The sequence below is a fragment of the Salvelinus fontinalis genome, chromosome 17 (genome assembly GCF_029448725.1).
Source record: "Salvelinus fontinalis isolate EN_2023a chromosome 17, ASM2944872v1, whole genome shotgun sequence".
NCBI lineage: Eukaryota > Metazoa > Chordata > Actinopteri > Salmoniformes > Salmonidae > Salvelinus > Salvelinus fontinalis.
Window position 1 is genome coordinate 14,953,278 of NC_074681.1, and position 16,393 is coordinate 14,969,670.

Here is a 16,393-nt window from a genome sequence, read left to right on the forward strand (position 1 = left end):
ATATTTAACTTTCACACATTAACAAGTCCAATACAGCTAATGAAAGATACAGATCGTGTGAATCCAGCCAACATGTCCGATTTTTAAAAATGTTTTACAGGGAAAACACAATATATATTTGTTAGCTCACCACCAAATACAAAAGGACAGACATTTTTCACAGCACAAGTAGCATGCACAAAGCCAACCTAACTAACCAAGAACCAACCAAACTAACCAAGAAACAACTTAATCAGATGACAGTCTTATAACATGTTACACAATAAATCTATGTTTTGTTCGAAAAAATATGCATATTTGAGGTATAAATCAGTTTTACATTGCAGCTACCATCAGAGCTACCGTCAAAAATAGCACCGACGCAGCCAGAGCAATTATAGAGACCGCCGTGTATTACCTATTTACTCATCATAAAACATTTCTTAAAAATACACAGCGTACAGTAATTGAAAGACACAGATCTTGTAAATCCAGACAATATTTCAGATTGTCTAAGTGTTTTACAGCGAAAACACAATAGATCGTTATATTAGCATACCATATGTGCAAACATTACCCCAGCATTGATTCACGGCAAAAATAGCGATAACGTTATCACCACCAAAATGTATTAATTTTTTCACTAACCTTCTCAGAATTCTTCAGATGACACTCCTGTAACATCATATTACAACATACATATAGAGTTTGTTTGAAAATGTGCATATTTAGCCACCAAAATCGTGGTTATACAATGAGAAAAGTAGCCAAGCTGGTCAGAAAATGTCGGGCGCCATATTGGACAGTGATCAAGTCTAATGCATAAATACTCATAAACTTGACTAAAAAATACAGGGTGGACAGCGATTGAAAGACAATTTAGTTCTTAATGCAATCGCTGAATTACATTTTTTAAATTATCCTTACTGTGCAATACATGGTGCGCCAAAGCAAAGCTACCCCAAAGAAAATGGCGGAATATGCGTTTAACATTTTTCGACAGAACAACGATTTATCATCATAAATAGTTCTTACTATTAGCTGAACTGCCATCAGAATCTTGGGCAATGAATCCTTTCTCCGGTCTAATCGTCTTTTGGTCGAAAGATGTCCTCTTGTCCCGTCGAAATGGCCACTAACGTTCAGCATGTACTAGAAAAGTGCCCAGCACTTGGAAGTGCGTCACACAGAAATGCCATAAAATCGCACTAAACGGATATAAATTGCTATAAAACGGTTTAAATTAACTACCTTATGATGTTTTTAACACCTATAACGAGTAAAAACATGACCGGCGATATATTACTGGCATAAACAACAGCTTGGAAAAAGGCCAGTCCGACGTCCATCGTGCGCCAGGCGCAGGGAAGAAAAGACATGTACTTCCGGTCTTTGGTGTTTTATACAGTCCCAGATTGCGCAATCGACTCCATTCAAATTGTCACCACTTACGGACATCTAGAGGAAGGCGTAGGCAGTGTTTGTATCCTCATAGCATTCACAGGGACCTAAAAACTGACCTGGGAGCAGAGGCCAAGATTTCTGAAATCTCACTCCATGTCAGGGAAAGTGCTGTAGAATGAGTTCTGTTTCACTCAGAGACATAATTCCAACGGTTATAGAAACTAGAGAGTGTTTTCTATCCAATAATAATAATAATAATATGCATATTGTACGAGCAAGAATTGAGTAGGAAGCCGTTTAAATTGGACACGTTTTCCAGAAAAAGTGAAAACAGCACCCCCTGTCCTCATCATCAGGTTAAAAAAAAATATATACAATTCCATGTACAGATAAATAGTTAAGCAGTTAGATTAAACAAAAAGTTAAAGATAAATGTTTTAAAATGAAACATGTATGGAAACAGGTGAATTAACACCTCAGTTAGCAGACTCAAGCAAGTTAAAACCCACATGGTAGCAAAAACTAACTAGCAGAAACTGTTAAGTGAGAAATGACTTAAACACACTTTGCTGTAGGCTACTATTTACTAGTTAACAAAAAATCATGTGTCATATAAAATATATTCACCCCAACCAGTATTGTAATCAAAACTTACCAGAAAGCATGTAGTCCTTGTTTCAGACAGCGTAGTAGTGTGGGCTCTATAGCATCTCATTAGTGTGCAAGATCTTGAGAATTAGCTGTATATGTGATGGAAGAGTGCACTGTGCATGCAGAGGGTTGAAATTCCATTGAATTGGGGATACTTTAACCAAAATTTGTCACAATACCTATAATTGCCTTATGTGTATCCCACAAAAAAGGTTCGCTGTTATAAACTAACTTGTTTTATGAATTTAAGCAAAAGTGCACAAATTCCCGGGCTTAACTTCCCATGGGAAAAATTCCGGAACTTTTCCGGCACTTTGCAACCCTTGCTACAAATATTACAATGTTTGGAAAAATGTGAAATAAATAGTTTTGACGGTATTGAAAAAACATTCTGTGGCTATTTCCAAATATTCTGGTATACGGTATACCGCCCAAGCCGAGTGAATATACCCCATTTTATGGTCTAGGGCCAATTTTCCACGTGACTAGGAAAATTCTGTAGCCTAGTTATAGGTGGGGCACAGAGTTTTTCCTTGTCAGGTTGTTAGTCAGGAATAACTCCTGTCCCTAGTGATGATGCTTGTCCGTCCATCAACCAGGCCAACAACCTGCCCCTAAGGGGAGCTGTCTGCTGTCTGCGCTCTACTCTTTCCTTAGAGAGCTGCTTAGAATAGAGAGTAGAGCATCTTAGCCTCCCTCCCCTCATTGTAAGAGTTCTGCAGCATTGTCTCTGCGACCGTGTGTGTGAGCACGCGTGTCTCAGTGCGGTGAGGGTTGGCCAAGTGCCTCGATGTCTTGCAGTGGAATTATTACTTAAAGGCCCAGTGCAGTCAAACTTGATTTTCCTGTGTTACTGTGAAATTGTGACGATGATGATGATAATTCCCTTTAAGTGTAAGAGCTGTTTGAAAAAAAACACCTGACATTTCAGCTCGTTTTGCATGAGTGGAGTTTTGGCCTGCCTGGCAGTATAAGTTAATAGACCAATAACAGAGAGTTTCAAACTTCTCTGCCAATAATAGCTACTTTTCAGTTCACATGTCCGTCCCATTAGGCTCCTCCTTTTAGGCCACCCACTCCGACTGCTCCCAGACAGTTCTGGCATAATTCTCGCTTGAGAAATCTCTTTGCCAAGAAGCTTTTTTTATTTATTTTTGACCATTGTTTAAATTACAATCACATTAAGGTATGTAATTGTTACCCATAATTGATTTGATATTTTAATAAAAATGGCTGCATTGGACCTTTTTAAAGCAAAGTGAGCTGGGCTAAGTGATCCTCCCGCCATGGCAAGATATGTTCTGTGACTTCCAAAGGACCACACATTAATATTTATGCTCCAAGTATTCCAGTACCTCAGTTGGCAATGAAACACACACACACAACCCCGTCTTGTGTATGCGGGTGACGAGGCAGTGCACTGGATGAATTCAAAATGCAAGAACACACTTAACAGTGCTACATTGTGTGTTTTTTAGGTGAACGGGCAGTGTGCTGGACACACAGCCATGCAGGCGGCCAGTCAGAACGGTCACGTAGACGTCCTCAAGCTGCTGCTGAAACACAACGTGGACCTGGAGGCTGAGGTTTGTACAGCCAACAGTTCTTCCTCAATACTAACATCTATACTATAGCCCCTTCTCAATAGTTATATATTTAAACCCTCCCCAATACCAAGACCAACAGTGCTAGAACTGATATCCCTAGACACTATATCAGGGCTGTTCAGTTCCAGTCCTGGAGGGCCGAAACACTTCTGTTATTCTTCTACCTGGTAGTTAATTACACTGAATTAGTCCCTGATTAAGAGAGGATGAAAACCAGGAGTGTTTCTTTACAGGTTTGACATTGAAAAGCTGTGCTCTAGTGAAACTACTCCCTTTCTTTTTTTCAGTCTTCCTATACTGGTCTCAATTCATACTCTTAAAAAGCTGACTGTATCAGTCATAGTTGGATGCTCGCTGAGGTGTAAACAGTAGAGACATTGGGTCAGTCTGTGTATAATATCCCTCCCAGGACAAGGATGGAGACCGGGCGGTGCACCACGCGTCCTTCGGAGACGAGGGCTCTGTGATCGAGGTGCTGCAGAGGGGCGGTGCCGACCTGAACGCCAGGAACAAGCGCAGACAGACCCCCCTGCACATTGCTGTCAACAAAGGCCATCTGCAGGTGGTCAAGACCCTGCTGGACTTTGGCTGCCACCCCAGCCTCCAGGTAACCACTATGAACATATGTGCACACACACACCACACACACTTCCATTTCACACATGCAAATAATACACACTTGTATATTTGTGAAACAGGACAAATACAATATAAGCAGCCGCTCTAACCAAAATATTTGGGTGGCTCTCTCTGCGCTCAAGTGTTTGTGAAATGTAAACATCTCATTCACATAACCAGTATAGGCCTATATTGTTAGTGATAAGATTTTAATTTGATAATGATGGTTCCTGCTAGATGTTGTGGTAACGGTATGTATGTCGCCCACCTACAGGACTCCGAGGGAGACACGCCCCTGCATGACGCCATCAGTAAGAAGAGGGACGACATGCTCTCTGTGCTGCTGGAGGCGGGAGCTGACGTCACCATCACCAACAACAACGGATTCAACGCCCTGCACCACGCCGCCCTGCGAGGGAACCCCAGGTACGACCCTGACTTTAACTGCCAAGCCAGGGCTTGTGATGAAAAAGATGGAAATACTTTATTGTTCACAAAAGGTTGAAATCTGCCTTTGGCTTCACAGGAAACTGGCCTCCATACAGTTAGACTTGTGGCTTGCAAAGTTGTAGATGTGTTTCAAACTGGTTTTATTCTCATTGAGTACAGTTAACTAATTGAATGGTACTGCTGTTAAATGGTTTATGACCATACTGAACCCTATTGCTTTTGAGGTTGATGGGTTTGGTCCTTTCTATCCACGGCTAGCCTACATCCTAGCCTGCATCCTAGCGTACAGGCTACATCCTAGCCTACAGTCTACATCAGTTCTGTCGGTGTCCTCTTCCTCATCCTTGGCCACAGCTATTTCTAGCTCCACCTGGTTGCTACTGCTCCACTCTAGCGATGGGCTATTCTAGTCTCTCATACATACATGAGACACACATTAAGGCTAGTAGCTTAGAGAGACTATACTATACCGATCAGCTTGAAAATCCTGGGGTTATAGAGGCCACAGTCTCTCTGGAGTGTACGCCACACACACACATTAGCAGCTGCCTTTTTGGCTGGACTGGAGGTTTGGCTCGTGGTCTTGTCAGAGCCGGCTAGGGGACATTAGTATCATTTCACCTTAGCTGACACACATTCCATTGGCATGAGGACAGAGAGAATTGGGGTCAGAGGGCTCTGGAGCACCTGCTATTTCAGCTAGCCCGGCCTGGTCCACTGGCAGTGGCACGCACTGACGGCAGCAGCACAGTGGAATAACACTGGAACACCCCTCAGTCTTCATCGCTACTCTATGGCACTGCCTGCCACTGATAGATAGCCAGTTTGAACAATAATCTGGATTGCAAGCTGCTTGCCTTGCTGTGCCGGCCTGACAGTCTATTACTGTACAAGCTAAGCTCTATGGCTTCAGTCAGAGATGCATTGAAGTCATTTGTCATCATAATGCAGTGATTTCACCAGTTAATGGCATCAAAAGATGGGGGATGAATGTTTCTGCCTTTTATTATTATTATTTTTTAAATATTGTCAGTCTATTTACTGTATAGGAAATTTGCTTTAAAACTGAAACATTTTCTCTCTGAGATTGTCAGCATAGAATGCACAACTTTATCTCCGCCACATGGCAAAATATGTGGAATTATGGGAAATTGGCTTTAAAACATCAACATTTTGTCGCTGAGGTCAAATGTTCAGTCTGCAACCGCACTATTTGCCACGCCTATGGCCACGTCCCCGCCACGCCCACCACTTAAGCCTCATTTTGATCCAGAAAAACTATGGTACTGGACATTGCATTCCCTCCATTTCACTACACCCGCAATAACATCTGCTAACCTGTCTAGCACCGGGGTGCCGCTAGCGGCACACCCCCCCTCACCCCCACTGAAAAGGCAGAGCCGCGAATTTCAAAATTATTATTATTTTTTTAATATTTAACTTTCACACATTAAAGTCCAATACAGCTAATGAAAGACACAGATCTTGTGAATCCAGCCAACATGTCCGATTTTTTAAATGTTTTACAGGGAAGACACAATATGTAAAGATGTAAATCTATTAGCTAAACACATTAGCATAATCCACCATTTTTTCTTTGTCCACCAACACCAGTAGCTATCACCAATTCGGCTAAACTAAGATATTGATAGCCACCAACCAAGAAAAAACTTCCTCAGATGACAGTCTGATAACATATTTATGGTATAGGATAGGTTTTGTTAGAAAAATGTGCATATTTCAGGTAGATGTCATAGTTTACAATTGCACCCACCGTCACAAATTAACTAGAATAATTACAATGAGCAACGTGTTTACCTAACTACTAATCATCAAACATTTCGTAAAAATACACAGCATACACTAATCGAAAGACACAGATCCTGTGAATACAGACAATATTTCAGATTTTCTAAGTGTCTTACAGCGAAAACACAATAAATCGTTATATTAGCATAGCACATGTGCAAACATTACCCCAGCATTGATTCTAGCCAAAGAGAGCGATAACGTAAACATCGCCAAAATATTAATTTTTTCACTAACCTTCTCAGAAGTCTTCAGATGACACTCCTGTAACATCACATTACAACATACATATACAGTTTGTTCGAAAATGTGCATATTTAGCCACCAAAATCATGGTTAGACAATGAGAAAAGTAGCCCAGCTGGTCAGAAAATGTTCGTGCGCCATATTAGACAGTGATCTAGTCTTATACATAAATACTCATAAACGTGACTAAAAAATATAGGGTGGACAGCGATTGATAGACAATTTAATTCTTAATACAATCGCGGAATTACATTTTTTAAATTATCCTTACTTTTCAATACAGTTTGCGCCAAGTCAAAAAAAATGGCGTCCTAAGCCACTAACATTTTCCGACAGAAATACGATTTATCATAATAAATTGTTCCTACTTTGAGCTGTTCTTCCATCAGAATCTTGGTCAAAGAATCCTTTCTTGGGTCTAATCGTCTTTTGGTCGAAAGCTGTCCTCTTGCCATGCAGAAATGCACATTGCGTTCGGCATGAACTGGAACGGTGCCCAGAGATTCACAGTGGCTCAGAAATAAATGTCCCAAAATCGCACTAAACGGATATAAATTGCTATAAAACGCTTTAAATTAACTACCTTATGATGTTTTTAACTCCTATAACGAGTAAAAATATGACCGGAGAAATATAACTGGCTACACTAATGCTTGGAAAAACAGTAGGTCGGTATCCTCCGCGCGCATGACGCACCAAGAAAAGAGTTCCTACCTACAGGGTTTTTTCATTTATAGTGGCTGTGATTGGGCAATCGATACCATTCAAAGCGTCATCACGTAAAGGCATCCAGGGGAAGACGTAAGCAGTGTCCGTATACTCATAGGAATAACAGTGGCCTTAAAACTGACTCCAGAACAGGGGCCAAAATGTGTGAAATCTGACTCCATGTCAGGGAAATTGCTGTAGAATGAGTTCTGTTCCACTTAGAGACAAAATTTCAACGCCTATAGAAACTATAGACTGTTTTCTATCCAATAATAATAATAATATGCATATTGTACGATCAAGAATTTTGTAGGAAGCCGTTTCAAAAATTACACGATTTCCATAAATAGTGACAACAGCACCCCCTATCCTTAACAGGCTAAATATGTGTATGTGATTTGATCACCAGTTTGCAACAGTGGGAACTGTTAGTCCCATATTGACTGTACAGTAAAGGTGAAAAGTGCTGGAGTCTGCCTTGCTTTCCACCGGCACTCTGTCCCCCTCGTCTTTAGAGAACTCTGTCCCACTCTTCGATCTAGCCATTTACTTTTATTTCACACACAAGCTCCTCCACAATATTGCAGAGAGAGGGAGATGGACCTCTGGACTCGACCAAGTCTTAAACCCCTTGAAAACGACGTCTCCCTGGTTTGAAGGGAAGTACTTATTTTAGTAGTGTTTTAGAAGAGTGACGTTTGCGTTCCCACTGAGTGCTTGGGACAGGGAGTAGGTTCTGACTGCAGTAGTGAGTCATATTCCTGAAAAGCACCCTAGGTGGTTGTCAGAAGGACAGAGTAAAGTGGCAGTCTAGTTTAGTGGCAGTTGTACCTCTAAATGGTACAACACGACTCAAGATTCTCTTCAAGCTATTTATGTTCAGGTATGGATGAAAACTGCCTGTCACATGATGATGTTTTATTGATTGTACACAAATGCAAGTTGCAAGTCTTGTGCATCATCTGGGATCAAATAACCACTCTGACAATCCCTCCATATACAGTAGGCTACCCCTCAGCTGTATGATCTGCAGTGTTGTCTCTTGCAGTGAGCTTAAGACATCAGATAGTTGTCACGGCAGCCACACTGATCAGTCAGAGGGGTTCTGTGTGGTAGGGCCCTCCAGGGGTAAAAGGTGTTGAGGGTGAAGGGGGAAACAGAGGAGGATCTGGGGTGACCGATGAGTCTGGCATCTGGCTGTGTGTGTGGTGTGGGGAGTGCATTCCCAAACACCAGCAGGTGCGCCTGCTAATGTGGGACCTAAACTATACATCACATCCATCATTACTCACACACACACCGCATCAGGGTTTTGTACGTTCGTGTGTGTGTGAGCGATGGAGAGAGCAAGGGAGTAACATAGTTGAATAGAGAGGAAGAGAGAGGTGTTGAAAGAAGATTCAAATGGTATTGTCTCCATATAAAGCAGCAGGCTTTGTCAGTCAGTTATTGAATCTTCTACAATTAGTGTGTAATTTAGTCTACTTGGTAAATAAATGTAAACCTTTAAATTGTGTATTGATGGTTAAGCTTGCATATTTTCTTGGTCGTTTGTGCGTGTGCGTAATGGTGGAAAAGTACCCAATTGTCATACTTGAGTAAAAGTAAAGATATATCTTATTAAAAAATGACTCAAGTAAAAGTGAAAGTCACCCAATAAAATACTACTTAAGTAAAAGTGTTTGGTTTTAAGTATACTTAAGTATCAAAAATCCTTATATTAAGCAAACCAGATGGTACAATTTTCTTGTTTTAGTTGTTTATGGATAGCCAGGGGCACACTCCAACACTCAGACATCTTTACAAAAGGTGCTCCAAACAGAGATGGCCCTGTAGAGGCAGACTAGACAGCACCGCCACCAACCAGTTGCAGAGGCAGGTGTTTAGTCCCAGGGTCCTTAGCTTATTGATGAGCTTTGAGGGCACTGTGGTGTTGAACGCTGAGCTGTAGTCAATGAATAGCATTCTCACGTAGGTGTTCCTTTTGTCCAGGTGGGAAAGAGCAGTGTGGAGTGCAATAGAGATTGTATCATCTGTGGATCTCTTTTGTGCGGTATGCAAATTGGAGTGGGTCTAGGGTTTCCGGGATGGTGGTGTTGATGTGAGCCATGGCAAGCCTTTCAAAGCACTTCATTTTTACAGACGTGGGTTCTACGGGTTGGTAGTCATTTAGGCAGGTTACCTTAGTGTTCTTAGGAACTGGAACTATGGTGGTCTGCTTAAAACATGTTGGCATTACAGACTCAGACAGGGAGAGGTTGAAAATGTCAGTCGAAGACAGTTGCTCGTTGGTCAGTGCATGCTCGCAGTACACGTCCTGTTAATCCGTCTGGCCTTGAATGTTGACCTGTTTAAAGGTCTTACTCACATTTGCTGCAGAGAGCGGGATCACACAGTCTTCTGGTACAGCTGGTGCTCTCATACATGTTTCAGTGTTATTTGCCTCGAAGCGAGCATAGAAGTAGTTTAGCTCGTCCGGTAGGCTCGTGTCGCTGGGCAGCTCTCGGCTGTGCTTCCCTTTGTAGTCTGTAATGGTTTGCAGTCCCTGCCACATCCTACGAGCTTCAGCCGGTGTAGTACGACTCAGTCTTAGTCTTGTATTGACGCTTTGCGTGTTTGATGGCTCATCGGGGGGCATAGCAGGATTTCTTATAAGCTTCTTGGTTAGAGTCCCGCTCCTTGAAAGCAGCAGCTCTAGCCTTTAGCTCAGTGCGGATGTTGCCTGTATTCCTTGGCTTCTGGTTGGGGTATGTACGTACTGTCACTGTGGGGCCGACGTCCTCGATGCACTTACTGATGAAGCCAATGACCGATGTGGTGTACTCCTCAATGCCATTGGAGGAATCCCGGAACATATTCCAGTCTGTGCTAGCAAAACAGTCCTGTAGCTTAGCATCTGCTTCATCTGACCACTTTTTTTTATTGATCTAGTCACTGGTGTTTCCTGCTTTAATTTTTGCTTGTAAGCAGGAATCAGGAGGATGGAATTATGGTCAGATTTGCCAAGTGGAGGGCGAGAGAGAGCTTTGTATGCATCTCTGTGTGTGAAGTATAGGTGGTCCAGAGTTCTTTTCCCTTTGGTTGCACATTTAACATGCTGATTAAAAAAAATAGAAAACTGATTTAAGTTTCCCTGCATTAAAGTCCCAGGCTACTAGGAGTGCCGCCTCTGGATGAGCGTTGTCTTGTTTGCTTATGGCGGAATACAGCTCATTCAATGCTGTCTTAGTGCCACCCTCAGTCTGTGGTGGTATGTAAACAGCTACAAAGAATATAGATCAAAATGATCTCAGTAGTTAGTGTGGTCTGCAACTTATCATGAGCTACTCTACCTCAGGCGAGCAATAGCTCAAGACTTCCTTAGATATCGTGCACCAGCTGTTACAAAAATACGTAGACCGCCGCCCCTCTATCCTGCCGCTGTTCTATTCTGCCGGTACATCATATAACCAGCCAGCTGTATGTTGAAATTGTCGTCGTTCAGCCACGACTCCGTGAAGCATAAGATGTTAGTTTTTAATGTCCCGTTGGTAGTTTAATATTCCCAGTAACTTGTCCATTTTATTGTCCAAAGATTGCATGTTTGAGAGAAGGCCCTGCTGTGTCAGACTAGACTGCACCGCCACCTTTTAACACGCCTCTCACCCCTTTTAATATAGTTTTCAATATCCGCTTTAAGAAAGCTCTAAACATCCCCTTTAACGCTACAGTGCGATCTGTTCAATGCTTAAGTGGCAGGGAACGGGTTTTGTTGTTTTTCAAATAGGAGAATCTATCTTTAACACACCAACAAACAGTTAGGACACCCTATATAGTAGTAATTACTACACCTGCTGGGTTACCAGGCGCACACACACCATTGTGAAAAACAGCCTTCAAGGAATCCTCTCCATCTAATGTATGGTTCACTCTGCCAGAACTAATAGAGACTAGAGGGTGGAGAAGTGGCTCTATTGTTGGTTGTCGTAACGGGGGTTGTAATTACTGACAACCTAATGTTACGTGGGACTGTATAGAAGACTTCTGTGAAATGGTTGTGTTGGATGTTTTTTGGTTTCTGGGATGGCTGCTGCAGGGCAGCCATTTCTGCAGTTAGTGAGGGTTTTACCACCCTGCCCTGACTGAAGTAGTACTACTACTAAAAAGTGACTGTATACTTTTGAATTATCTGTCTATAGAACATTCTTCCATGAGTCTTGATGATCATCCCTGTGCTTTTTGGCTAACTTGTTGACGACATGGGTCCCATTTATGTCTGGTGAAAACCAAACACTGCATTCCACAGTAAGAACCTCATACCAACGGTGAGCATGATAGTGGTAGTGTGATGTTTTGGGGATGCTTTGCTGCCTCAGGATCTGGATGACTTGCCTTGATAGAAGGAACCATGAATTCTGCTCTGTATCAAAGAATTCTACAGGAGAATGTCAGGCCATCTGTCTGTGTGCTGAAGCACAGCTGGGTCATGCAGCAAGACAATGACCCCAAACACACAATCAAGTCTACATGAAAGTGTCTAAAAAGCAACACATTTAAAGTTTTGGAATGGCCTAGTCAAAGTCCAAACCTAATCCCAATTGTGATGTTGTGGCAGGACTTGAAAAGAGCAGTTCATGCTTGAAAACCCACAAATGTCACTGAGTTAAAGCAGTTCTGCATGCAAGAGTGGGCCAAAATTCCTCCACATCGATGTGAGAGACTAATCAACAACTACAGGAAGCATTTGGTTCTTGTGATTACAGCTGAAGGTGGCACAACCAGTTGAGTGTAAAGGGGCAATTACTTTTTCACACGGGGGAATTGGATGTTGCATAACTTTGTTAATTAAATAAATAAAATAAGAGAATCAGAAACGGTATACCGCCCAAGCCTAGTGCCTTACTTCCAGACCAGGTTACTAGTAGGCCTCGTTCAAGGAAAAAGGAAAACTTTCAATTCATTAAATCTGTATAGTCCTTGGAAGAACAATTGACAGACTGTTGCAGCTGAAAACTTGACCATAGTTTTTTTTTAAATGTTTTTTTATATGAGCTAATGAAACACTTGGCTTATGGTTATAATAGTATTCTACATTAGCACAGTTGTTAGACCCCTCAATTACACCTGCAACCCTTCAGGTTCTCGATAAGCTTGTATTTTTAACCTCATGTCCCTTTTTAGATCTCCGTTTCAACCAGATGTTGGCTCATTTGAGTCATTTATATCCATGTTTTTAGTGGGGATGCACCGATATTACATTTTTGGCCGGTACCGATAACCGATATGAAACATTTTAGCTGCCTTTTAAGCATTCTAGTACAGTTAAATACACACATATGGACACAGTGGTGTAAGGGACTGCATCTCAGTGCACAAGGCGTCACTACAGTCCCTGATTTGTTAATCAGGCTCTATCACATCCGGCCGTGATTGGGAGTCCCATAGTGCGGAGCAGAACTGGCCCAGCGTTGTCCTGGTTTGGCCGGGGTAGGCCTTCATTATAAATAAGAATTTGTTCTTAACTGACTTTCCTAGTTAAAGGTTACACACACACCACACTGACCAAAAAGTTATTTTTGGCATTTACGTATGTCCCCATTACCAGTAAAACATAATCAAACCTATTTCTTTCACTTACTTGCTGTGCTGTTTTGTTGTTCAGTCGTTCATTCTCAACCAGGATTTCATCATGCATGTGAAGTTTCAGCTCTGTCTGTCCGTGGCCTCTATTCCTCGGTGCGCACTGTCACTGTCTGTTTCCATCTTGTCCAGCTGTGTATGTAACATTTCACATAAACCCTGTTTCTTGTTGGCATTGAACTAGCGGTCCTTGTACCTAGCATCAAGCATGGTGGCGACACAGTAAAGAGGCTCAGATAGAATGCCACCGACTCATTCGCTTGTTCACAGCCTGAAGTACTTTTGTACCTTTTAACCTCACGGTCTGTGTCTGCAGTTTTGTTGAGAAGGCGTTTCAATGCCATGACAGAGGGTATCACGTCTGCTGCAGGTGCAGTTGATGAGCTTATTTCTCGAGTCAGTTGATTGAATGGAGCTAGCTAGTGTGTTCATGTTTCAAACATTGTCAAATGCCATTGAAATGGCAGCAGCTGTATGAGAACCAGCACATTCTTGAGCATGCAATACGGCTTTCCTCAGTAGGAAATCCTTGTGGACCCACTGTGCTGTCAGACTCAGCATGCTCATGCGGCTGACATCGCTGGTCCAAATGTCAGTCATGAAGCGAATAGCAGTGACTGGTAAATAGTGTGTACCGGGGCTCAACCAGTCGGTGAAAGCCAATGTCATCCACGACAGAGAACAGTTGATTCTCAAGGGCAATTAATTCCATTATCTTGGCGTTAATTGATTTCGCCTTTGAGTTGTCTCCCTGAAATGTTCTTACTATTTCAAATGATTGCTCGACTTGAACCTGTTTAGTTGTTGGAAATGTGCGCTAAGTATTTTTCTGCTTTTGTTCTGTGTAGCGCTGTATTTTTCATGACGTCATTACGCCATCTACCTACATTATATAGGTATGCACATCAGCGTTGACATCGGTTTTGCACATCGGTGTTAACTAGACATCGGGCCGATGTTGGCATTTTTAGCTAATATCGGCCGATTCCTATATGCTCACGATATATCGTGCATCCCTAGTATTTAGGGCGTGTGCTGTAGTCTCAGCTAGAGTACAGGTCAGATTGGCATTAAGCATGAGACAAATTGGGAAGGCGAAGTGTGATGCATGTGAGAGACTGGAGAAAGAGGGAGGGAAAGATGCAGCGAGAAGGGGGTTTGGTTTGATCTGCCTGCATGTACTGCGGCAGCGTGTGTGTGGTGTGTGTCAGTCTGCGAGGGCTCTGCGCCTTGTGATTTGTGTGTTCAGCTCCCATCCTCTGGAGCATTTGGCCTCTCACCGCCTCTCACGCACACAAGGCTACTTCACACTGTGTGTAGTAGTTATTCTACTATTCCCCCTTCCCTCTCCTTAAAACCTTCCCTTAGATCTGAACTTTCAAACCTTTTTATGTGGCCCCACTGTGCTGCGTTGGCTTGCCTCCCAACATCTCAACCCCTCCACACTAGAGGTCGACCGACTATGATTTTTCAACACCGATACCGATTATTGGAGGACCAAAAACAGCCGATACCGATTAATCGGCCGATTAAAAAAAATAAAAATAGTAATAATAATAATAATAAAAAATAAAAAAATAATAATAATAATAAAATAAAAAAATAGACTTAAAATTAATGAAAACATTTTTACAAATTAATGAAAAAATGTATTTGTAATAATGACAATTACACGAATACTGAATGAACACTTATTTTAACGTAATATAATACACCAATAAAATCAATTTAGCCTCAAATAAATAATGAAACATGTTCAATTTGGTTTAAATAATGCAAAAACAAAATGTTGGAGAAGAAAGTAAAAGTGCAATATGTGCCATGTAAGAAAGCTAACGTTTAAGTTCCTTGCTCAGAACATGAGAACATATGAAAGCTGGTTGGTTTCTTTTAACATGAGTCTTCAATATTCCCAGGTAAGAAGTTTTAGGTTGTAGTTATTATAGGACTATTTCTCTCTATACCATTTGTATTTCATATACCTTTGACTATTGGATGTTCTTATAGGCACTTTGGTATTGCTAGTGTAACAGTATAGCTTTCATCCCTCTCCTCGCTGCTACCTGGGCTCGAACCAGGAACACATCGACAACAGCCACCCTCGAAGCAGCATTACCCACGCAGAGCAAGGGGAACAACTACTCCAAGTCTCAGAGCGAGTGACGTTTGAAACGCTATTAGCGCGCACCCCGCTAACTAGCTAACCATTTCACATTGGTTACACCAGCCTAATCTCGGGAGTTGATAGACTTGAAGTCATAAACAGCAGAGCTGCTGGCAAAACGCACGAAAGTGCTGTTTGAATGAATGCTTACGAGCCTGCTGGTGCCTACCATCGCTCAGTCAGACTGCTCTATCAAATCATAGACTTAATTATAACATAACACACAGAAATACGAGCCTTAGCTCATTAATATGGTCGAATCCAGAAACTAGCATCTCGAAAACAAAACATTTATTCTTTCAGTGAAATGCGGAACCGTTCCGTATTTTATCTAACTGGTAGCAGCCATCAGTCTAAATATTCCTGTTACATTGCACAACCTTCAATGTTATGTCATAATTCCGTAAAATTCTGGCAAATTAGTTCGCAATGAGCCAGGCGGCCCAAACTGTTGCATATACCCTGACTCTGCGTGCAATGAACGCAAGAGAAGTGACACAATTTCACCTGGTTAATATTGCCTGCTAACCTGGATTTCTTTTAGCTAAATATGCAGGTTTAAAAAATATATACTTCTGTGTATTGATTTTAAGAAAGGCATTGATGTTTATGGTTAGGTACACGTTGAAGCAACGACAGTCCTTTTTCGCAAATGCGCACCGCATCGATTATCCCTTTCCTTCCAGTTCTCTGCTGCCTGCGACTGGAACGAATTGCAAAAATCTCTGAAGTTGGAGACTTTTATCTCCCTCAACAACTTTAAAAATCTGCTATCCGAGCAGCTAACCGATCGCTGCAGCTGTACATAGTCCATCTGTAAACTACCCACCCAATTTACCTACCTCACCCCCATACTGCTTTTATTTATTTACTTTTCTGCTCTTTTGCACACCAGTATCTCTTCTTGCACATGATCATCTGATGATTTATCACTCCAGTGTTAATCTGCTAAATTGTAATTATTCGATTTATTGCCTACCTCCTCATGCCTTTTGCACACATTGTATACAGATTCTCTTTTTTTCTACCATGTTATTGACTTGTTTATTGTTTACTCCATGTGTAACTCTGTGTTGTTGTCTGTTCACACTGCTATGCTTTATCTTGGCCAGGTCGCAGTTGCAAATGAGAACTTGTT

The 16,393-nt window shown here is 41.8% G+C and overlaps 1 protein-coding gene across 5 annotated transcripts in view; it reads left to right on the top strand.

The window, feature by feature from the left end:
* Positions 1-16,393, top strand: part of LOC129813762 (E3 ubiquitin-protein ligase mib1-like) — a 90,231-nt gene that overhangs the window by 29,313 nt on the left and 44,525 nt on the right. For all 5 annotated transcript variants that reach the window (XM_055866263.1, XM_055866264.1, XM_055866265.1 and 2 more), the window contains exons 10-12: positions 3,513-3,620; positions 4,051-4,248; positions 4,534-4,685. In XM_055866263.1, the coding sequence (XP_055722238.1) occupies positions 3,513-3,620; positions 4,051-4,248; positions 4,534-4,685 (458 nt within the window). The remainder of the gene's footprint in view (positions 1-3,512; positions 3,621-4,050; positions 4,249-4,533; positions 4,686-16,393) is intronic.